The sequence below is a fragment of the Hoplias malabaricus genome, chromosome 14 (genome assembly GCF_029633855.1).
Source record: "Hoplias malabaricus isolate fHopMal1 chromosome 14, fHopMal1.hap1, whole genome shotgun sequence".
NCBI classification, from domain to species: domain Eukaryota; kingdom Metazoa; phylum Chordata; class Actinopteri; order Characiformes; family Erythrinidae; genus Hoplias; species Hoplias malabaricus.
In genome coordinates this window covers 40,619,568-40,643,257 of record NC_089813.1, presented here as the reverse complement: position 1 = coordinate 40,643,257, position 23,690 = coordinate 40,619,568, and the positions used below count along the sequence as shown (strand labels likewise).

The window sequence follows — 23,690 nt, the reverse complement described above, 5'->3', positions numbered from 1 at the left end:
GGATATTTGTTCTGTTACTGTATTAATTGTGGATAAGTGTAAAGATGTTTCCTGGCACCATCATGTTGTAAAAACTGCTGTAGAAATAAATTTGACTTGGCTTGCTGAAAGAGTTAAAGCTGCTTTGATCTCAGATCTTTGCGGTGACCACTCCTGCACCCAAAATCGCCTACAAGAACTGATCATTCACTCACTGCTGGACAACGATGGCCCACTGTAACCAGTGATAAACTACAGCTATATTTGTTGCATGATTTTGGACTTCAAATCATAAATAAAAGAGAAAAAGCACCTTTCAGCTCGTCTGTGAGAGCATCCCCATGGCGTCGGCGGCAGACACCAATCATCTCAGAGCAGTAGCCTTTCATGCAGTCTTAAAAAAAGACACAACTTAGAATCACTGCATAGGAAGGAAGCTCCTCAGGGCTTGGCTTTGGTCTCCTTTGGTGCATTAGGAGGGTCTTAAAAAAGATCCCTTCAGTGTGCAGGGGAGTTTGAGCACAAAGCACAGTTTGAGCACACTGCATTATGTAATTATGTCTTTTCTGAAACTACACATTTCAAGGGTATTAAGTAAAAGACTGCATTTTCTAACTTTTGTAGACAGTGCTCGGACTGACGAGGCTGAACTCATTCAGAACCTCATAGCTGTGTCCAAAACACACACATATATTATTTATAAATATATACACACACACATACACTTTCTTAGTTTGTATAAAGGGCTTCAAGATTCCTTACCTGGAATTTCTGTAAAGAGCTGTGGAACATCAACAGCGCCACCTGGAACAGAAATCACAGCTAGAGAGAAAGAGAGAGAGTGTGAGTGAGTGAGTTAGCACAGACAGCTGCCTTGTGTAGTTTATGGAGGAATACGTGTGGAGTTAAAAATCACAGTGCTGTTATAGCCCTATCAGTGCTCTGGGAATGTCTGTCTCCAATAAGATCAATCGCACTGAAATTGTATAAACAGACATTACCCTCATTGGTCAGACCCAGATACAGGTTACACAACTTTTTTTTTTTACATTCTTTCTCTTTCGTTTCTTTCTTTTTAATGTGCTGCAGCTTTCACTTTCACTTATTTCGTCTCTATGCAAAACCGTTAAAGAAGGAACTCTTACCTAACACCAACAGCAGGGCGGCAGGGTGTGAGACACACATTCTGATGCAGCAGGTTACAGTCTCCGTGAGTCCACTGCAAACACAACAGCATCACTGCAAAACTGCAACTTAAACTGATCTCTTAATGAGAGAAAACAGCTCACACCTAGTGCACATCTCTAATATTCCTCATTCAGAGACGGCTGCTGGAGTATTACACAATCACTCTTCAGTTTCTGGACTGTTTTTACTTTTTAAAAGTCATTTTACCCAGAAAAATATTATTTTGCTTGTTGTCATTATCTTTAGGTAAATGAACTGCTGATGGATTATAATAATGTCTCTTGATTAAATCACTTCAGCAATTCAAAATCAAAGATATCAATTTATTAATTTTAAGATGAGAGAGAGAGAGACAGAGAAAGTGAGAGAAAGAAGAAAGGGAATACTGAGAGAGAGAGAGAGAGAGAGAGAGAGAGAGAGAATGTGAGAGAAAGAAGAAAGGGAACACTAAAAGGGAGAAAGAGAGAGAGAGAGAGAGAGAGAAAGTGAGAGAAAGAAGAAAAGGGAACACTAAAAGAGAGAGAGAGAGAGAGAGAGAGAGAGAGAGACAGAGAAAGTGAGAGAAAGAAGAAAGGGAACACTGAAAGAGAGAGAGAGAGAGAGACAGAGAAAGTGAGATAAAGAAGAAAGGGAACACTAAAAGAGAGAGAGAACCAGAGAAACCTACCTCTATCCAGTGAATAAATGTTCAGCTATAACTGTCCCACACCTTAAAAGCATTTAAAGGTGGGCGTGGCTTTTGGTGACAGTTAAACTGGTGGGCGTGTCCTTTTCCACAGGTCATCATCTGTTCTTTCAGAAAGCCCTATACTACTACCTAATACTACCTAATATTTTCTGTGTATTACTAGAGGCTCTATCAGGACTGTGGAGAAAACTGTTGAGCTGTTGAAATACATCATAATCTCTTCTTCTGTGGAGACTGTGAGCCACGTCTTTTCATTTGTAGTTCTGTAGATTACAAAACTGAAAGTCATCTCTGTCCCTACAACATCCTGGACACATCTGAGTGTTCAGAGCTCATCAGCACATTTCACTGAAAAGAGTAAGTTTCTATTTCAACAGAAACAATGGTTCTACAAGGGGTTTTATTAAAGAAAATGGTTCTCTGTAGAACCCTGAACACTTGAAGAACCTTTATGATGATTAAAAGCAGGGCAAGTTTATTTATAGGGCACTTTTGTACACAATGGCAGTTCAAAGTACTTTACAAAAAGATACACAAAGATAACAGCAGAATAATTTATAGTGTAAACGGTTACGATAGAGTAAAACACTTTTATTTATGTTTAATGTTATTAAGATAGAATTAAAACAAACTTCAGTGTTTTGATAAGTCTCAGGCAGGGTGTCCGGTACTATCACAGTACTAAATCAATATCATAGTGCTAAGAACCATTAAACTAATAATATGACAGATTATATAATAAAAATAAAAGCAATTAAAAAGCTATTCAAGTAGAATTTTAAACAAATTAAAGTATTAAAGACAAATAAAATAGTGTAATAAAAGAAAGAACAATTAAAATAATACAATAATAAAATACATAAACATAGTAAAAAAACATGATTAAAATGATCTACTCTAATTCATTCAAAGGCTCAGGAGCACAGAAGGTCTTTAGTCTAGATCTGAAGAAGGTAAAATTTGGAACAGATCTAATGTTCTTCTGGGAGTTTGTTCCAGGTGCAGAGAGCATAGTGACTGAGAGCTGCCTCCCCCTGTGTGGTTCTGACCCGGGGCACTATGAACTGACTAGTCCTGAGTGATCTGAGGGCAACTGGGTTCATACACTTCTAGCAGATCTGAAATATATTTCAGTCCGATGCAGTTTATTGATTTATAGACAATTAATAACACTTTAAAGTCAATCCTGTGTTTAATTGGGAGCCATTTTGCTTCTTTTAAGCATCATTTTATGTTATTTCTTGAATACAGAAAAAATATCTGCCAGTGGAATAAGACACTTTTTGTAGATAAAATAATTTAAAACAGGTAAAAAGAAGTTAGAAATAAGTTTAATAATCTTATTACATTCTTATAACAATTTCCTAATGAGTAATAGTCTGTCATTTTACGTGGCCTATCACTTTGTGGCCGAGTTGCTGTTGTTCTCAATCTCTTCCAGTTTGTTATTATACCACTGACAGTTGACTGTGGAATATTTAGTAATGAGGAAATTATTGCACAAGTGGCATCCTATAACTCTGGAATTCACTGTGCTCCTGAGAGCAACACATTCTTTTGTAAATGTTTGTAGAAGCAGTCTGCACGTCTAGGGACTTGGTTTTATTCACCTGTGGCCATGGAAGTGAGTGAAACACCTGAATTCAATTATTTGGAAAGGTGAGTGAATACTTTTGGCAATATCAACATTCATTCATTCATTCATTATCTGTAACCGCTTATCCGATTTAGGGTCGCGGTGGGTCCAGAGCCTACATGGAATCATTGGGCGCAAGGTGGGAATACACCCTGGAGGGGGCGCCAGTCCTTCACAGTGCAACACAGACACACACACATTCACACCTATGGAGACTTTTGAGTCTCCAATCCACCTACCAACGTGTGTTTTTGGACTGTGGGAGGAAACTGGAGCATCCGGAGGAAACCCACGCAGGCACAGAGAGAACACACCAACTCCTCACAGTACCCCAAACCTCCCTCCTTCACATTAAGCAGCCTTAAACACTTCAGTGAGCCACATAAGAGGCACTCACTCAGTCACTCACACCTGTGAACGGTTTCACACACTCACCCAGTCACACACATTTGTGGGTAGTTTCATACATTCATCCAGTCACTCACTCACTCACCTGTGGACAGTTTCACACATTTTAATCACTATTTATTTAGAATGACTCAGGTTTATTGTGCTGCCTATTAAAGCTATAGGGAGCAAGTAAGTACACTAAGTTACTGAGACACATCCATAGAATAAATGAGCATTAAAACAGCACATGCACATTTTGCACAGTATAAAATACATGTATTAAACAGGGTTACAGTTACAACTAACATACTTTAGGAGTGTGTGATGCAGTCAGAGATCCCATAAACCAGAAAGTGAATAATCATTATTATTAATATTATAGTATTAGCATTAAAATGTTATTAAAATAGATAATATCTACAAGTAATTGAATGCAGTATGTGATACAATGTAATGTGAATTAATTAATAATTAATTATGATATAAGCGCCCAAGGGTCATGTTTATTAGAAGGAAACTCATTTTAACGAGCCCAGATTTTCAGAGTTTTCAACACTGATCCTGTGTCTGAAACGTACTAAATGCTCCCTACTGAGGCTCTGACGGAGGACGGCACAGAGTCAAGTCTGAACTGAGTGTTTAAATAAAACTGTCTGCTTTTTGTTCCATCACATCTATTAACACATCTGTGTCCTGGCAGCATTTTGACTCATTTGACTCATGAGGCAGCACAGGCAGCAAGACATCAAGGTATTACCTTCTGTTTCAGACTCAGCATGAAAGGGAAATCTGCAGTGGGCGGGGTTAACAGACAGGCAGCTGTCAATCATTTAAATCATAGCCAATCCAGTAATAGCTTTCAGCATCGACACCAGCGTAATAAATATGACCTTCAAACTCATAAGCAGAAATTCTGAAGTGGACTTAAAGGCAGCATAAATCCTTTACATGTTAGCAACATTAGCCTAAACCTCAGGTTAAAACAAATTTTAGACACTGGACTAGTGTCAGCTGTATAATTATGTTTGAGAGAAAGAAATGCAAAATAAAACTAGGCGTATAGGCCTTTAATACAAAATCACAGGCTTGTTTTGATTGTGTTTATTTTCTTTCTCCATGTGTTAGCATTTTTCGGTAGCTAACACCATTGCATTGATCACACAGACGAAGAGATCTAGGAGAGAATTAGTTAATGAATTAATAAATGATTACTGAATAAAACACTGTAACAATAGCAAGGGTAAGGTATTATAACTTTGCTTAGCAGCTTAGCTCTTATAACCTAGCTTAGCCTATACTAGCTTATCTTAGGCTTATTGTGACTGTGATGATGTTATAGTTTAATCAACTCACACTGCTCTCTGTTCTCTCAGCTCGACTGACTATAGAGGAGCACTATGTAGCTTTAAACTTAAAGACTGTAGGCCACCTGTTGCTCTGGATACTTTGTTCCCTTTGTCCCTGTTCCTTTCCCCTTGTTCTTCAATGGTCAGGACACCCACAGAGAAAGTGTGGATCATTCTCAGTGCTGCAGTGACACTGATGACCAATTTATACTTCTGCATGGAACTTACGCCATGGGCATCTCATTGATGCCAACCCTACACCATAGTCTGACACACACCTCTCCAGAAGTTTAACTACACATCACGTGGATGCAGACCAGACTGTGATTGGTCAGTAGATGGAAGGACCTTTTTTTGTTGAACCGAAGAAGTACAGCAACAAGAACTCCTCTTCTCCACACACAGAGGCACAGACAGCAACAGATTCATTGTAAGAGATTTCCTCAGACACGGGGTGGATGTCAGTGAAGAATAAAATAGTTGAGCAAAGTGAAATAGGGATATCTTAAAAAGATTTAAAAAAAACTAGCAAGAAGAAAGTTGACAGCGCTGGAAAATTCTTTCCTGACACCTCATGTAATCTCTGCTCTGTCCCAAATAACGACCTACTCCCTAAATAGTGCATTAATAGTAGATTTATAAAAGTATTATTATTACAACACAGTGTAGAGGGATATTTAGTGTATATAATGTAGAGGGAGATGTTAGGGTTTCAGACCCTAGTGGTGTAGAGCTGCAGAGCAATTCAGACACCAATGCAGGAATAATAAATGCTCACAATGGTGTGGGGCTTTGTGTTGAGTTAATGCAGATGTATAAATCAGCCTTGACACTGTCACCACCATGTCAGAATATACCGGCTCTGGGGTGGGTCTTGACCATCAAAGAACAGGGGTAAAGTGAGGTAAAAAAGTTGTAAAGCTACCTTTAGACTGCGCCATCATTTCAGGGGTAGAACCTTCATAAAAAAAAAAAAAACACAACGTAAAACAGTTTAAAGAAAGTATGATTTTCATTAATAAGCAAACGGACAAATATGACTTAGCCTTCTTTACCAAAATTCTGACAGACCCTCTGGAAGCACTTCCTGTCTGTAAATGACTTCATATTACATCTGATGTATTCTGGGGCAAATAAAATTAAAATTATTCAAATAACGAAATGTTCTTATGACCAAAAGCAGTTAAAGCAAAGTCCAGTGCAGGTTAGACCACATTGTTTACCTTGCAGGTCAAAGGTGTAATAATATTCCATGTTGTTGCCTGTTAAAAGAAGAACAGAGATTTGATTCAGATGATAAAATTACAGCTTTTTACACCACCAAAATGTGGAAGATTATTTATAATCCGCTGTTAGAATAGTGAACAGGAGAAAACAGTGGAAACGTGGAGAGATTCAGTTATTACATAAGATTTTTGTTTTTATTGCATTTTACGATGAGTCCTATCGTTTATTGGGAATGGGGACTGAGGTGTTTATGCTCCATAGCATGGTCCTCAACCTCAGGGTGGTCATGTTTAAAAGAGGGTAAATACTGAATATCTGATCTCTTTACCATATATAAGGAAGGAAGAAGGGATGTGTCTATAATAGAGATGTAAACACTCACTAAGCAGAGTGAGGTAGTCCTCATCCACATAGTAAAAACAGCTGAACGCCACATTTACAAAACTGTGCAGCCAACATGAGAACTAACCTGTTCCAACACACAGCATCATATTAAGGAGAAAATTTAGCATGCAAAGGTGTAGAAGTCTGGACAGTCCCAGTTACCCAAACTACACCTCTATGTGCCTTTCAGAAATTAGAAATGGTTTTGACATGTTAAAATTAATTTTAATCCAGAAACATGTGTCTTCTCAAAAGCATTTATATGAAAGCCTTGGGTTAAAGAAAACAATTAAATAGTGGAACAAAACCTGGATGTGAAAACCCGACAATCCACGACATCATGTTGAGGGACGGTTCTGCTGTCCTAAACATACTTTCAATCGTACATCCTGAAAACACACATCAGATTAACACACCGTACACAACATTATTGACTGTTTGAGGTCACTGTTTGAGGGGACGAGGTGCTGTGCGGGAGATGGAGAAGACTCCCTGGGAGTGTTTAGTGAAGGATGGGACAGGTGTAGTGTGTGATGTAATGAGTTTACGTATGATGTTCATCGAGTCCTGGTCATCTTCATCAATAATGCAGCGGAAAAATGAATTGAATGCTTCATTCTTTATCCACTCTGTTACACAAAGGATATAGTGTTTATTACTCATTTACTTTATTAGACAGACTGCTATAGGAAGACAGACAGATAAAGACTGTGTAGTAATGTGTCGGACTGTGGTACTGACCGTTGTGATACCTGTATGTCTTAGGGAAGCTGGGTGGAATACTTTTCATTCCTGTGAACACCGAACACACAGGTTTAAGCAGAATCACTTAAACAGTTCTGACCTTTAACCAGCTCTGACCATACACTCTACATTAATCCTTTAATCAGGAATAGGTTTCCCACAATACCCCAGAATCCCCCGATGGAGTATCAGCAATCAATCATTGTCCAACACAACACTGTGTTCACTGTGTTTTTCCTTTTCACACTACTGTAATTACCTATTGTCTTAAAGCCACCGAAAAACCACATCACACAGTCACGTATGTCTTGCGTACAGCTTTTAGCAATACAGCCTGCAACAGATAATGCAGATTAATAAACACATATGAGCATCAAACCACTGGCAAATGAAGTAAATCTGATGAGATCTTTACAGCGCCACCTGTTGAGGAGAGGGTGTACATTAGGCAGTGAGAAAGGGTCAGTTGATGACGTTGATTTTGAAGCAGGAGAAATGGTCAGTGTATTGATCTGTGTGCCACACTGTGATGGTTATGAAATTTTGCGAACCTAGAGTCACTTAGCTACAACAGACTGTCTGTTCCCAAACGTCCTTTCAAGCGATTTCACTGTCACAAACAAATTTCCAAAATCTGAATAAAAGTGTTCGCGCCTGTCACTAAGCACAGAGATCCAAACACAGAGGAATCTAGGTGCAGTTTTGTAGTAAGTAACTTACAACGTAAGTATTTGCAAAATCAAAGTTTGTGAGTAAACACATTGCCTTTAGATGTGAGAGGGTGTCAGGTTGAGTCTTTTACAAGTCTTCTAGTGTAGGGTTAGAATTAGAATAAACAGTCCTAACAACTTTATTAAAATATCCCATAATTACATTCAGTTTCCAACAGCAGTACTTCCGATCTAAAGTTTGTTCGGCTAAACATAAGATCATTTAACTCTAAAGCTGTCATTGTTAGTGAATTAGAAGTGATCGCTTTTGGTATATATTTAGTATATAATCACTCTCCAATGAAAAGCATCTCCAAAAATATTAATTTAAAGGAGAAGAAAAACCTTAACTTTCAATGGAAGTCAATGTATTTTTGTTTTTTAATTCCAAACCTTTGGAGTAAAGTTTAGGGTTCATTCATCATGACATTTACACACAGTGTGCAGGACAGCTGCTGTGATCACACAATGTAGTAAACTGAACATCCACAAACATGGAGATGCCATATTAATGATCAAAATTAATGTTTCATGTGTCACAGAAACGTGGATTTGACCTGAGGAATATTACACAATAAATGAATTCAACCCTGTAGGTTATAAAATAATGTGTCTAATTTCATAAACTCTGTTTTTTTTATCACATAATAAATAAACTCACCCCCAGAAACCAGAATGTTCAACTTTTCAAATATACTCAGGTTGAAATTAAATATTTGTAGATTGTTGTAAGAGAATCATAGTAAACAGTCTCTGAGTCAAAGCCCAAGCCTTTATTGGCCCAATCATTAACACACTCACACACGTCTTGCAGCTTGAAATTTCATCACTTCTTAGTAAAACCCTGGCTGGTGCAGTGGCACAGTTGATGTGAGACACATTGAAATGCTTTACAGGAATAATATGGTCATGTGTGTCTCTGACCGCCTCCATGTGGTTTGATTGATTACAGCGTGTCCTTGAGACGCACCTTACCCTGTTTACACCTGTTTACACTTTGTGCTGCCCACTAATGATCGGCTCACTCAGGACGCAGGTTAATGCAGGTGTGAACATGGCCAATGTGGCCCTTGTTAAAGCGGCCCTCAGATACACTGCCCACTCCTGCTTCCAACATCAACTACAAGAACTGATCATTAAGTCACTGCTCTACAACGATTTTCCCACTGTAACCAGTAATAAACTACAGCTGTATGAGTGCATTATCAGTATCAGTGCATTAAACCATGAACATCTGGGTTGGATTTCAGAGAATAAAATACAAATAAATAAAGACTAAAGCACCTTTCAGTTGGTCTGTGAGAGCATCCCCATGGCGCTGCCGGCAGAAATCAATCATCTCAGAGCAGTGTCCCCTCAGACAGTCTTAAAAAGAGACACGAGCTGAAATCACTGCATAGAAACCACCGCAAATGGAAGGAAGCTCCCCAGGGCTTGGCTTTGTTTTCTCTGGGTGCAATAGGAGGGCCTTACAAAAGGAGCCCCTCGGTGTGCCAGGGAATTTGAGCGAAGAACACCCCCTTGTGGACATTGGTTGTATTTCCCAACAGCCCTTTATACTGAGAGAGCTCAGCTGCGTTGTGGTGTGTGTGATCCACCACTAATCATTAACACCATCACCAGCATCTGACCGTCACTGGTGCTTATGATGCTGAACACCATCAGATTCTCACAGCACTATGCTAACTGCAGTATAAAAAGCACCAAACATTATTGCAGATGATTACTTAACAGGAATAATAATAATAACTGTATTCCACATAAAAAGTTGTCATGTTGTATAAATGAACATCTGCTTCTAGAGACTTTAAATGTGAGTCTGCATACAGAGCTTCAAGATCTTACCTGGAATGTTTCTAAAGAGCTCTGGTACATAAGCAGCACCACCTGGAATATAAATCACAGCTAGAGAGAGAGAGAGAGAGAGAGAGAGAGAGAGAGAGAGAGAGAGAGAGAGAGAGAGAGAGAGAGAACATTAAGAAAGAACACACTTAGAAAACAAACTGAGAAGGAGAGAAAAATATTAACAGAGAAGCAGCAGACAGCTGTTAGGTTAGCGATTTTAGGTCGGTTAGTGCATGCATCTGCTACGTTAACACATAAAAATAAAACACACCTTTAAAGCAGAAGGATACCTTTAGGGTTAAAAGTCCCCGTCCTGTTTTATTTCTACATCCATACTCTGAGAATATCTCTCATCCAATCATATCACTCGCTCTGACCCTCATTGGTCAGACTCAGATACAGGTTCCACAAGTTTTCCTTTCTATCTCTTTTGTTTCTTTCTTTTTAATGTGCAGCAGCTTTCGCTTCCACTTTACTGTAATTTACACAGATTCGACTCTACACAAATAAACTAATATTAATGAAGGACCTCTTACCAAACACCAACAGCAGGGTGGCAGGGTGTGGGACACACATTCCGATCCAGCAGGTTACAGTCTCTGTGAATCCACTGGAAACACAACAGCATCACTGCAAAACTGCAACTTAAACTGATATCTTAATGAGAGAAAACAGCTCACACCTAGTGAACATCTCTAATATTCCTCATTCAGAGACGGCTGCTGGAGTATTACACAATCACCCTTCAGTTTCTGGACTGTTTTTACTTTTTAAAAGTCATTTTACCCAGAAAATGTGTCTTATTTCACTCACCGTGATCTTTATTCATTATGATAAATCTGAAAATATGTCTTATTTCACATCTTTATATCTTTAGCTGAATGATCTGCTGATTGAATACAATAATCTCTGTGTATTAAATCAGTAACAAACAATTAACATTAACAAACAATTAAAAGTGAGAGATATTAATTAATTTTAAGATTAGAGATAGAGAACAGAGATATGAGAGAGAGAGAGAGAGAGAGAGAGAGAGAGAGAGAGAGAGAGAGAGAGAGAGAGAGAGAGAGAGAGAGAGAGACTTACCGCTGTCCAGGAAATAATGAACCAGAGCACCTTCAGATATAACTGATAATCAACCACACTAGAAAAATTGGGTATGGCTTTTGGTGACAGCTACACTGGTGGGCGTGTTCTTTTTCACAGGTGAATCTTTATCAGTTTACTGATTAAGATTTTCTGGACAGACCTGGCAGGCCCAAATGTGTGTTGAGGATTTGCTGGGCACATTTGGCTGTGGAACCTGTCAGAAAGGCTTCGGCTGTCACTGAGGCAAAAACTGAGGAAATACTTAGAGGATCTTCCAAAAAGGAAGAAGAGTTTGGGGATCCTGGGAAGGGCTCATCTATCACTGGGCCAAAGAGGCGGGGGTGGATGAGGTCTGCCCCGGGTTCCCAAAGGCTCTGGATGTTGTAGGGCTGTCCTGGCTGACATAACTTTGCAACATCCCGTGGACATTGGGGGCAGACAGGGGTGGTGGTTCCCTTTTTTAAGAAGGGAGACCGGAGAATGTGTTCCAAATATAGGGGGATCACACTCCTCAGCCTCCCCGGTAATGTCTATGTAGGGGTACTGGGGAAGAGAGTCAGACTGATAGTTGAACCTCAGATCCAGGATTCTGTGCAGATTCTGCCCTAGTCGTGGAACACAGGACCAGGTCTTCACCCTCGCTAGAATCCTGGAGGGTGCGTGGGAGTTTGCTCAAACAGTCTACATGTGTTTTGTGGATCTGGAGAAGGCATTCATTATTTTTATGGACAGAATTTCTCGGTGTAACCAAGTGGCGGAAGGTGTCCAGTTTGGTGGTCTCAGGATTCCATATCTGCTTTTTGTGAAAGATGTGGTCTTGTTGGATTCATCAAGCCGGAACCTCCAGCTGGATCAGTTTGCAGCAGGAGTGCTCTCTCCAGGTTGTAAGTGAGATCCTTCCTCAAGTGGAGAAGTGTAAATACCTCGGGGTCTTGTTTACTAGCGAGGGAAAGATGGAGCGGGAGATTGACCGGCGGATCGGTGCAGTGCCAGCAGTAATGCGGGCTCTGTGCCGGTCCGTTGTGGTGAGGAGAGAGCTGAGCAAAAAAGCAAAGCTTTTACCATTCCATTGAATTACCATTCAATCTACGTTGAATTACCATTCAATCTACGTCCCAACCCTAACCTATGGTCACGAGCTTTGGGTAGTGACCGAAAGAACGAGATCGCGAGTACAAGCGGCTGAAATGAGTTTCCTCCGCAGGGTGTCTGGACTCTCCCTTAGAGACAGGGTTAGGCGCTCGGACATCCGGGAGAGACTTGGAGTGGAGCCACTGCTACTCAATGTCGAGAGGAGCCCAGAGAAGACCCAGAACATGCTGGAGAGACTACATGTCTCGACTGGCTTGGGAATGCCTCGGTATCCCCCTGGAATAGCTGGAAGAAGTGGCTGGGGAGACGGAGGTCTGGGTTTTTTTACTCAGACTACTTCCCCTGCGACCCGGACCCAGATAAGCAGTAGATAATGAATGGATGGATGATTAAGATTTTCCTTCATTGGCTGCCTGTTAAATTCTGTATCGATTACAAGATTCTGTTATTAACATATAAACATCTACATGGGCTCGCTCCTGAATACCTTCAGGATACTATTTCCTATTATGACCCTCTACTATTCCACAGATCACAGAGTACTGGACTTTTAATAGTTCCCAGAATTCAGAAGGCCTCAGCTGGGGGAAGAGCTTTTTCTTATAAAGCTCCCAACTCTGGAATGATCTTCCAGAAAATGTTCGGGACACAGTCGCAGTCTTCAATTCGAGGCTAAAAACTAATTTGTTTAGTTTATCTTTTGGTATTTAATGCTCCCCCATAGATAAAGGTGGCAGATCCAGGGGGTCCATGGATACAGGGAATTATAGTAAACTGAGACGCTGCTGTCGTCCTGCCGCTTCATGCGATCACTCATGTTTGTTGACGGTGGAGCGGAGGGATGCCAGTGTTTCAGGAAGCTCCCGCATCTGTGTGTCCTTCTGGTTCCTCTCCTTTTAGTTAAAGCTGTCATAGTCAGATCTGCAGGAGTCATTAGCCACACTCTGGAAATGTTCACAATCTCTGCTTTAAATTTACCCAAACAGATCACAACTATCTCCATCCCTCTACCTTTTTCTGAGTAAATGACTGGCCACTGGACACTGATGGAAGACTGTCAAGATCCTGCTCCACGCTTCAGCCACTACCATTCCAAGTTTTCATGGAGTCCTAACTGTTATTTCCAGTAGATTGACCAGAGAAGGGTAGGTCCCCCGTGTGAGCCTTGGAGGGACTTTTTCCTTGCCTCTGTCTTCCCTGGCCTCACTCTCCTGTGGATTTACATTCTTTACATCTTTACATTTCATGTCAAAACTTTATCTTTACTGGAATTCTGTGAAGCTGCTTTGTGACATCATCATTTATAAAAAGCGTAAATAAATTTGATTTGATTTGATAAGACAAGGAATACACTACCTGTCCATAAGTGTTTGTACACTCCTCTGTTCTGAGTGAGTTCAGCTGTGTTCATCTGCACCCAGAAAGTTTATAATTTATAGAGAAAAAGGCAATTAAATGGGATGCTCTGGAGCAGCTGCACATGAGCCTACACTCATCTTGTTAAATGCCAAGTGTGGGTTGGAGAGGTATAAATCTCCCTCTTTTTCATTAAAGCTGATATATGTTATAAAACTTATATATTCCATTCCAGGGTAGGCTCTGGACCTACAGTGACCGTGAATTGGGTAAGCAGTTACAGACAATGAATGTATATCTGCTACTGTCTTATATTCTTCCAGATATCCCTTTCATCTTGGAATTAATGGATGGATCATTATGGCTCAAGAAACTATTACAGCAAAGTTTTTTTATTATTATAAAATAACTACAAACAATATGCATAAATATTTTCTAAATTAAAATTATATTAATTACATTAAATTATATTAAAACCATCTAAAGTGGTGTCTACTGCGTCATAATGAAACACTTGAGAGATAAGGAGATTCCATTAAACTAGGTTTTAAACTCATGCCAGTGGATCTTCTGATTATAAAATATTGGTGTGAAGGAAGGAGACGTGGTAATGAACAGAAAAATCAGATTCACAAACACCTTGGCATTTCCTGTCAGATTGCATCAGTAAACATACCTCAACACATAACATTTCACACTGAACTGGTTCTTACCAGAACTGCATTACAGCCCTGTGATAATATAAACATTCTGAAAAACACAAATGCATTCAGCAGTGTGCTTTACACCACTGCATCCAATGCTTTGCATTGCACTTGGTGATGAAAGGCTTGGATGCAGCTGCTTGGCCGCGGAAACCCATTCCATGAAGGTCTCTATGCACAATTCCTGAGCAAATCTGAAGGCCACATGAAGTTTGGAGGTCTGTAGTAATTGACAGCAGAAAGTTGGCAACCTCTGCACACTATGAGCCTCAGCATCCATTGAGCCCACTCTGTCATTTTACGTGGCCTATGACTTTGTGGCCGAGTTGCTGTTGTTCCCAATCTCTTCCAGTTTGTAATGATACCACTGACAGTTGACTGTGGAATATTTAGTAATGAGGAAATTGTTGCACAGGTGGCATCCTATAACTCTGGAATTCACTGTGATCCTGAGAGCAACACATTCTTTCATAAATGTTTGTAGAAGCAGTCTGCATGTCCAGGGGCTTGGTTTTATTCACCTGTGGCCATGGAAACAAGTGAAACACCCGAATTCAATTATTTGGAAAGGTGAGTGAATACTTGGCAATATTAACATGCTGCATTTTATTGTTTCTAACCAACTGGTTCAACGCTTTACTCCAAATCTCCCTTCAACAAAATGCTTCACATTAAGCAGCCTTTACCACTTCAGTGAGCCACATAAGAGGCACTCACTCAGTCACTCACACCTGCGAACGGTTTCACACACTCACCCAGTCACATACATTTGTGGGTAGTTTCATACATTCATCCAGTCACTCACTCACTCACCTGTGGACAGTTTCACACACTTTAATCACTATTTATTTAGAATGACTTTTTATTTATTGTGCTGCCTGTTAAGGCTATAGGGAGCAAGTAAGTACACTAGGTTACTGAGACACATCCATAGAATAAATGAGCATTAAAACAGCACATGCACATTTTGCACAGTATAAAATACATTTATTAAACAGGGTTACAGGTACAACTAACATACTTTAGGAGTGTGTAATGCAGTCAGAGATCCCATAAACCAAAAAGTACATAATTATTATTAATATTATAGTATTAGCCAATCCAGTAACAGCTTTCACCATCAACACCAGTGTAATAAATATGACCTTCAAACTCATAAGCAGAAATTCTGATGTGGACTTGAAAGCAGCATAAATCCTTTACATGTTAGCAACATTAGCCTAAACCTCAGGTTAAAATAAATTTTAGACGCTGAAACTAGTGTCAGTTGTATAATTATGATTGAGAGAAATAAACACAAAATAAAACTAGGTGTATAGGCTTTTAATACAAAATCACAGGCTTGTTTTTATTGTGTTTTTTTTCTTTCAACATGTGTTAGCATTTTTCGGTTGCTAACACCATTGCATTGATCACACAGATGAAGAGATCTAGGAGAGAATTAGTTAATGAATTAATAAATTATTACTGAATAAAACACTGTAACAGTAGCAAGTGTAAGATATTATAACTTTGCTTAGCAGCTTAGCTCTTATAACCTAGCTTAGCCTACACTAGCTTAGCTCTGTCTTATTGTGACTATGATGATGTTATAGTTTAATCAACTCACACTGCTCTCTGTTCTCTCAGCTCCACTGACCATAAAAGAGCACTTTGTAGCTTTAAACTTACAGACTGTAGGCCACCTGTTGCTCTGGATACTTTGTTCCCTTTGTCCCTGTTCCTTTCCCCTTGTTCTTCAATGGTCAGGACCCCCAAAGAGAAAGTGTGGATCATTCTCAGTGCTGCAGTGACACTGATGCCCAGTTTATACTTCTGCATCGAACTTACGCTGTGGACATCTAATTGATGCCAACCCTACACCATAGTCTGACACACACCTCTCCAGGAATTTAACTACACATCACGTGGATGCAGACCAGACTGTGATTGGTCAGTAGATGGAGGGACCTTTTTTTTATGTTGAACCAAAGAAGTACAGCAACAAGAACTCCTCTTCTCCACACACAGAGGCACAGACAGCAACAGACTCATCGTAAGAGATTTCCTCAGACACGGGGTGGATGTCAGGGAAGAATAAAATAGTTGAACAAAGGAAAATAGGGATATTTTAAAAAGATTAAAAAAAACTAGCAAGAAGAAAGTGGACCACGCTGGAAAATTATTTCCTGACACCTCATGTAATCTCTGCTCTGTCCCAAATAACGACCTACTCCCTAAATAGTGCATTAAAGTAGATTTATAAAAGTAATTTTACTACAACACAGTGTAGAGGGAGATATTTAGTGTACATAATGTAGAGGGAGATGTTAGGGTTTCAGACCCTAGTGGTGTAGAGCTGCAGAGCAATGCAGACACCAATGCAGGAATAATAAATGCTCACAATGGTGTGGGGATTTGTGTCGAGTTAATGCAGATGTATAAATCAGCCTTGACACTGTCACCACCACATCAGAATATATCGGTTTTGGGGTGGGTCTTGACCATCAAAGAACAGGGGGAAAGTGAGGTAAAAAACTTGTAAAGCTACCCACCTTTAGACTGGGTGACCATTTCAGGGGTAGAACCTTTATAAAAAAACAACAATGTAAAACAGTTTAAATAAAGTATGATTTTCATTAATAGGCAAACGGACTTAGCTTTCTTTACCAAAAATCTGACAGACCCTCTGGAAGCACTTCTTGTCTGGCTTCATATAACATCTGATGTATTCTGGGGCAAATAAAATTTAAATTATTCAAATAACTAATGTTCTCAAGGCCAAAAGCAGTTAAAGCAAAGTCCAGTGCAGTTTAGACCACATTGTTTACCTTGCAGGTCAAGGGTGTAATAATATTCCATGTTGTTGCCTGTTAAAAGAAGAACAGAGATTTGATTCTGCTGATAAAATTACAGCTTTTTACACCACCAAAATGTGAAAGATTATTTATAATACGCTGTTAGAATAGTGAACAGGAGAAAACAGTGGAAACGTGGAGAGATTCAGTTATTACATAAGATTCTTGTTTTTATTGCATTTTAGGATGAGTCCTATCGCTTATTGGGAATGGGAACTGACATCCTGAAGGAAGCAATTTATTGGCCATGTTTAAAAGAGGGTATACAGAATATTTCTGATCTCTTTACCAAGTAAAGGAATATGTCTATGATAGAGATGTAAACACTCACTAAGCAGAGTGAGGTAGTCCTCATCCACATCGTAAAAACAGCTGAACCCCACATTTACAAAACTGTGCAGCCAACATGAGAAGAAACCTGCTCCAACACACAGCATCAGATTAAGGAGAAAATTTAGCATGCAAAGGTGTAGAAATCTGGACAGTCCCAGTTACCCAAACTACACCTCTTTGTGCCTTTCAGAAATTAGAAATGGTTTTGACATGTTAAAATTAATTTTAATCCACAAACATGTGTCTCCTCAAAAGCATTTATATGAAAGCCTTATGTTAAAGAAAAAAATTAAACAGTGGAACAGAACCTGGATCTGAAAACCCAACGATCCATGACATCATGTTGAGGGACGGTTCTGCTTTCCTAAACATACGTTCAATCGTACACCCTGAAAACACACATCAGATTAACACACACCCTACACAGCATTACTGACTGTTTGTAGTCACTGTTTGAGTGACTGTTTGAGGGGACGAGGTGCTGTGCGGGAGATGGAGAAGACTCCCTGGGAGTGTTTAGTGAAGGATGGGACAGGTTTAGTGTGTGATGTAGTGAGTTTACGCCTGATGTTCATTGAGTCCTGGTCATCTTCATCAATAATGCAGCGGAAAAGTGAATTGAATGCTTCATTCATTATCCACTCTGTTATACAAAGGATATAGTGTTTGTTACTCATTTACTTTATTAGACAGACTGCTATAAGAAGGCAGATAGATGAAGACTGTAGTAATGTGTCGGACTGTGGTACTGACCGTTGTGATACTTGTATGTCTCAGGAAAGCTGGGTGGAATACTGTCCATTCCTGTGAACACCGAACACACAGGTTTAAGCAGAATCATTTAAACAGTTCTGACCTTTAACCAACTCTGACCATACACTCTACATTAATCCTTTAATCAGGAATAGATTTCCCACAATACCCTGAGTGATTAACACAGTGATGGAGGGTGTTGCTTCTAGAAAAACATCTGAGTCAGGACAGTGGAGGTGAATGGAAGCAGATGTCCTCCTCTAAAAGCCCCTCACAGAAAGTGAGGACAGTAGACGGTGGGGGACAGTGGACAGTGGAGGTGAATGGAAGCAGATGTCCTCCTCTAAAAGCCCCTCACAGAAAGTGAGGACAGTAGACGGTGGGGGACAGTGGAGTCGAATGGAAGCAGACGTCCTCCTCTAAAAGCCCCTCACAGAAAGTGAGGACAGTAGACGGTGGGGGACAGTGGAGGTGAATGGAAGAAGACATCCTCCTCTAAAAGCCCCTCACAGAAAGTGAGGAGAGTAGACGATGGGGGACAGTGGAGGTGAATAGAACCAGACGTTCTACTCTAAAAGCCACTCACAGAAAGTGAGGACAGTAGACGGTGGGGGACAGTGGACAGCGGAGGCAAATGGAAGCAGACGTCCTCCTCTAAAACCCCTCACAAAATGTGAGGACAGTAGATGGTGGGGGACAGTGGACAGTGGAGGTGAATGAAAGCAGACGTCCTCCTCTAAAAGCCCCTCACAGAAAGTGAGGGCAGTAGACGGTGGGGGACAGTGGACAGTGGACAGTGGAGGCGAATGGAAGCATATGTCCTCCTCTAAAAGCCCCTCACAGTAAGTGAGGACAGTAGACGGTGGGGGACAGTGGACAGTGGAGGCAAATGGAAGCAGACGTCCTCCTCTAAAAGCCCCTCACAAAATGTGAGGACAGTAGATGGTGGGGGACAGTGGACAGTGGAGGTGAATGAAAGCAGACGTCCTCCTCTAAAAGACCCTCACAGAAAGTGAGGGCAGTAGACGGTGGGGGACAGTGGACAGTGGAGGCGAATGGAAGCATATGTCCTCCTCTAAAAGCCCCTCACAGTAAGTGAGGACAGTAGACGGTGGGGGACAGTGGACAGTGGAGTCGAACGGAAGCAGACGTCCTTCTCTGAAAGCCCCTCACAGAAAGTGAGGACAGTAGACGGTGGGGGACAGTGGACAGTGGAGGTCCTCCTAAAAGTTGGTTCCTTTCACCACCAATGGAGTATCAGCAATCAATCATTGTCCAACACAACACTGTGTTCTTCCTTTTCACACTACTGTAATTACCTATTGTCTTAAAGCCACCGAAAAACCACATCACACAGTCATTTATGTCTTGCGTACAGCTTTTAGCAATACAGCCTGCAACAGATAATGCAGATTAATAAACACATATGAGCATCAAACCACTGGCAAATGAAGTAAATCTGATGAGCTCTTTACAGTGCCCCCTGTAGAGGAGAGGGTGTATATTAGGCAGTGAGGAAGGGTCAGTTGATGATGCTGATTTTGAAGCAGGAGAAATGGTCAGTGTATTGATCTGCTTGCCACACTGTGATGGTTATGAAGTTTTAAACAACTGCTGACAAACCTGAGCTGAGGCCAGGCAGCAGACAGATGAGCGAAACTAGAGTCACTTAGCTACAACAGACTGTCTGTTCCCAAACGTCTTTCAAGCGATTTCACTGTCACAGACAAATTTCCAAAATCTGAATAAAAGTGTTCGCATCACTCACTCAGCGCAGAGATCCAAACACTGAGGAATCTAGTTGTAGGTTTGTAGTAAGTAACTTACAAAGTGAGTTTTTGCAAAATCAGAGTTTGTGAGTAAAAACACATTGCCTTTAGATGTGAGAGGGTGTCAGGTTTTAGTCTTTTACAAGTCTTCTAGTGTAGGGTTAGAATTTGAATAAACAGTCCTAACAACTTTATTAAAATATCCCATAATTACATTCAGTTTCCAACAGCAGTACTTCCGATCTAAAGTTTGTTTGGCTTAACATAAGATTATTTAACTCTAAAGCTGTCATTGTTAGTGAATTAGAAGTGATCGGTTTTGGTATATATTTAGTATATAATCACTCTCCAATGAAAAGCATCTCCAAAAATATTAATTTAAAGGAGAAGAAAAACCTTAACTTTCAATGAAAGTCAATGTAAATTTTTTTTTTTAATTCCAAACCTTTGGAGTAAAGCTTAGGGTTCATTCATCATGACATTTACACACAGTGTGCAGGACATCTGCTGTGTTCACACAATGTAGTAAACTGAACATCCACAAACATGGAGATGCCATATTAATGATCAAAATTAATGTTTCATGTGTCACAGAAACATGGATTAGACCTGATGAATATTTCACAATAAATTAATTCAACCCTGTAGGTTATAAAATAATGTGTGTAATTTCATAAACTCTGTTTTTTTATCACATAATAAATAATCTCACCCCCAGAAACCAGAATAGTCAACTTTTCAAATATACTCAGGTTGAAATTTAATATTTCTAGATCGTTGTGAGAGAATCATAATAAACAGTCTCTGAGTCAAAGTGCAAGCCTTTATTGGCCCAATCATTAACACACTCACACACTTCTTGCAGCTTGAAATTTCATCACTTCTTAGCAAAACCCTGGCTGGTGCAGTGGCACAGTTGATGTGAGACACATTGAGACACTTTGATGCTCGCACTACAGAAATATTATGGTCATGTGTGTCTCTGACCGCCTCCATGTGGTTTGAGTGATTACAGTGTGTCTTTGAGACGCACCTTACCCTGTTTACACCTGTTTACACTTTGTGCTGCCCACTAATGATCGGCTCACTCAGGATGCAGGTTAATGCAGGTGTGAACGTGGCCAATGTGGCTCTTGTTAAAGCAGCCCTCGCCCTCAGATCCTTACACTGCCCACTCCTCCTGCTTCCAACACCAACTACAAGAACTGATCATTCAGTCACTGCTCGACAATGATGGCCCACTGTAATTAGTAATAAACTACAGCTGTATGAGTGCATTATCAGTATCAGTGCATTAAACCATGAACAACTGGGTTGGATTTCAGAGAATAAAATACAAATAAAATAAGACTAAAGCACCTTTAAGCTGATCTGTGAGATCATCCCCATGGCGCTGCCGGCAGAAATCAATCATCCCAGAGCAGTGTCTGCTCAGACAAACTTAAAAAGAGACACAAGCTGAAATCACTGCATTGAAACCATTGCAAATGGAAGGAAGCTCCCCAGGGCTTGGCTTTGTTCTCTCTGGGTGCATTAGGAGGGCCTTACAAAAGGAGCCCCTCAGTGTGCCAGGGAATTTGAGCGAAGACCACCCCTTTGTGGACATAGATTGCATTTCCCAACAGCCCTTTACACTGAGAGAGCTCAGCTGCGTTTTAAGCTGTGCTCCACAACTAATCATCAGCACCATCACCAGCACCTGACCCTCACTGATGATTATGATGCTGAACACCATCAGATCCTCACAGCAATGTTCAAAACTTTTTGGCTGTATAGTGCATTGTGCACTTACTAATTATAACTGCGATATAAAAAAGCACCAAATGTCTTGGCTGATTATAATTCTTAATAGGAATAATAATAATAATAATAATAATAATAATAATAATAATAATAATAATAATAAAATCTAGTAATAATAAAAACAATAATAAAATCTAGAATTCACATAAAATGTTGCCATGTTGTATAAATAATCTGCTTCCAGAGGCTTAATTTGTTAGTCTGTATACAGAGCTTCAAGATCTTACCCGGAATATCACTAAAGAGCTCTGGTCCATAAACAGCGCCACCTGGAATAGAAATCACAGCTAGAGAAAGAGAAAACAAACAGAGTGAGAGAAAGAGATGAACGTAGGCAGCAGACAGGGCTTTGTGTAGATCTACATTACTGCAGACATCTGATTTGTTTTAGGTCTATGTCAGCGCAGGCAGCTAGACCTGTAAACACACCTGTGTAGTGGAGGATTACATGTAGAGTTTTATCTCTATAACCAGTGTCCTGGGATTAGCCCTCATCCAATCAGAGCACTCGCTCTGAAATATTTGTATAAACATATATGACCCTCATTGGCCAGACCCACAAGTACGAGTTCAATACAGGTTTCACAAGGTTTTTTTTCTTACTCTTTCATTTATTTATCTTTTACAACTCATCCAGCAGCTTTCACTTCCACTGTACTGTAATTTACACAGATCAGACTCTACACAAATAAACCGTTAAAGAAGGATCTCTTACCAAACACCAACAGCAGGGCGGCAGGGTGTGAGACACACATTCTGATCCAGCAGGTTACAGTCTCCGTGAATCCACTGGAAACACAACAGCATCACTGCAAAACTGCAACTTAAACTGATCTCTTAATGAGAGAAAACAGCTCACACCTAGTGAACATCTCTAATATTCCTCATTCAGAGACGGCTGCTGGAGTATTACACAATCACTCTTCAGTTTCTGGACTGTTTTTACTTTTTAAAAGTCATTTTACCCAGAAAATGTGTCTTATTTCACTCACCGTGGTCTTTATTTCTTATTTCACATAGACCAGATGGGGAGGCACGGTGGCGCAGCAGGTAGTGTCGCAGTCACACAGCTCCAGGGACCTGGAGGTTGTGGGTTCGATTCCCGCTCCGGGTGACTGTCTGTGAGGAGTTGGTGTGTTCTCCCCGTGTCCGCGTGGGTTTCCTCCGGGTGCTCCGGTTTCCTCCCACAGTCCAAAAACACACGTTTGTAGGTGGATTGGCGACTCGTAGGTGTGAGTGTGTGAGCGAATGTGTGTGTGTCTGGGTTGCCCTGTGAAGTTGCCTCTATATATACATATATAGAGAGAGAGAGAGACTTACCGCTGTCCAGGAAATAATGAACCAGAGCACCTTCAGCTATAACTGATACTTAAACATAATCTTAAACACAGTAAAAAAAAAAAAAAAAGTGGGTGTGGCTTTTGATGACAGCTACAATGGTGGGTGTGTTTTTTTCCACAGGTGAATCTTTATTTTTTTGGACACTCCTCTGGTCTGAGTGAGTTCAGCTGTGTTCATCTGCACCCAGCATGGACACAGTGTTTATAATGTATATAAAGTTAAAAGCAATTAAATGGGGGGGGGGGGGCCTCTGGTGCAGCTGCACATGAGCATACCCTCATCTTGTTCAATGCCAAGAGTAGGCTGGAGGGATATAAATCTCAACCCAAAATGTGCATAGCTGTGAGTGTGTGGTGTGTCATCCTGTGAAGGACTGGCACCCCATTGTACCCTGTGCTTCCGAGTAGGACCCACCACCACCACTACCCATAAGGGTTACAGACGATGATTGTATATCTGCTACTGTCTTCTATTCT

At 40.4% G+C, this 23,690-nt stretch overlaps 2 protein-coding genes across 3 annotated transcripts in view; both read right to left on the bottom strand.

Annotated features, from left to right (window-relative positions):
- LOC136666520 (uncharacterized) overlaps nucleotides 1-1,194 on the bottom strand; it is a 7,520-nt gene extending 6,326 nt beyond the window's left edge. Inside the window, exons 1-3 of the mRNA XM_066644757.1 lie at nucleotides 1,125-1,194; nucleotides 742-801; nucleotides 293-373 (exon numbers count right to left, since the gene is read on the bottom strand). Coding sequence (XP_066500854.1) covers nucleotides 293-373; nucleotides 742-801; nucleotides 1,125-1,164 — 181 coding nt within the window. The 5' untranslated portion in view covers nucleotides 1,165-1,194. The remainder of the gene's footprint in view (nucleotides 1-292; nucleotides 374-741; nucleotides 802-1,124) is intronic.
- A 2,891-nt stretch (nucleotides 1,195-4,085) lies between these two features.
- On the bottom strand, nucleotides 4,086-23,253 carry LOC136666552 (uncharacterized). Of its 2 annotated transcripts, XM_066644815.1 has the most exons (12): nucleotides 23,194-23,253; nucleotides 22,589-22,662; nucleotides 22,101-22,160; nucleotides 9,577-9,657; nucleotides 7,842-7,916; nucleotides 7,580-7,630; nucleotides 7,387-7,467; nucleotides 7,147-7,227; nucleotides 6,451-6,489; nucleotides 6,283-6,351; nucleotides 6,153-6,185; nucleotides 4,086-5,055 (listed from the first exon to the last, which is right to left on the bottom strand). In XM_066644815.1, exons 2-12 carry the CDS (start codon nucleotides 22,626-22,628, stop codon nucleotides 5,003-5,005), a joined length of 663 nt encoding a protein of 220 aa, XP_066500912.1. In that variant the 5' UTR covers nucleotides 22,629-22,662; nucleotides 23,194-23,253; the 3' UTR covers nucleotides 4,086-5,002. The 2 variants fall into 2 exon arrangements, with proteins under 2 accessions (XP_066500912.1, XP_066500913.1); XM_066644816.1 differs by lacking the exons at nucleotides 22,101-22,160; nucleotides 22,589-22,662; nucleotides 23,194-23,253 and adding exons at nucleotides 10,138-10,197; nucleotides 10,674-10,737.
- Nucleotides 23,254-23,690: the final 437 nt, after the last annotated feature.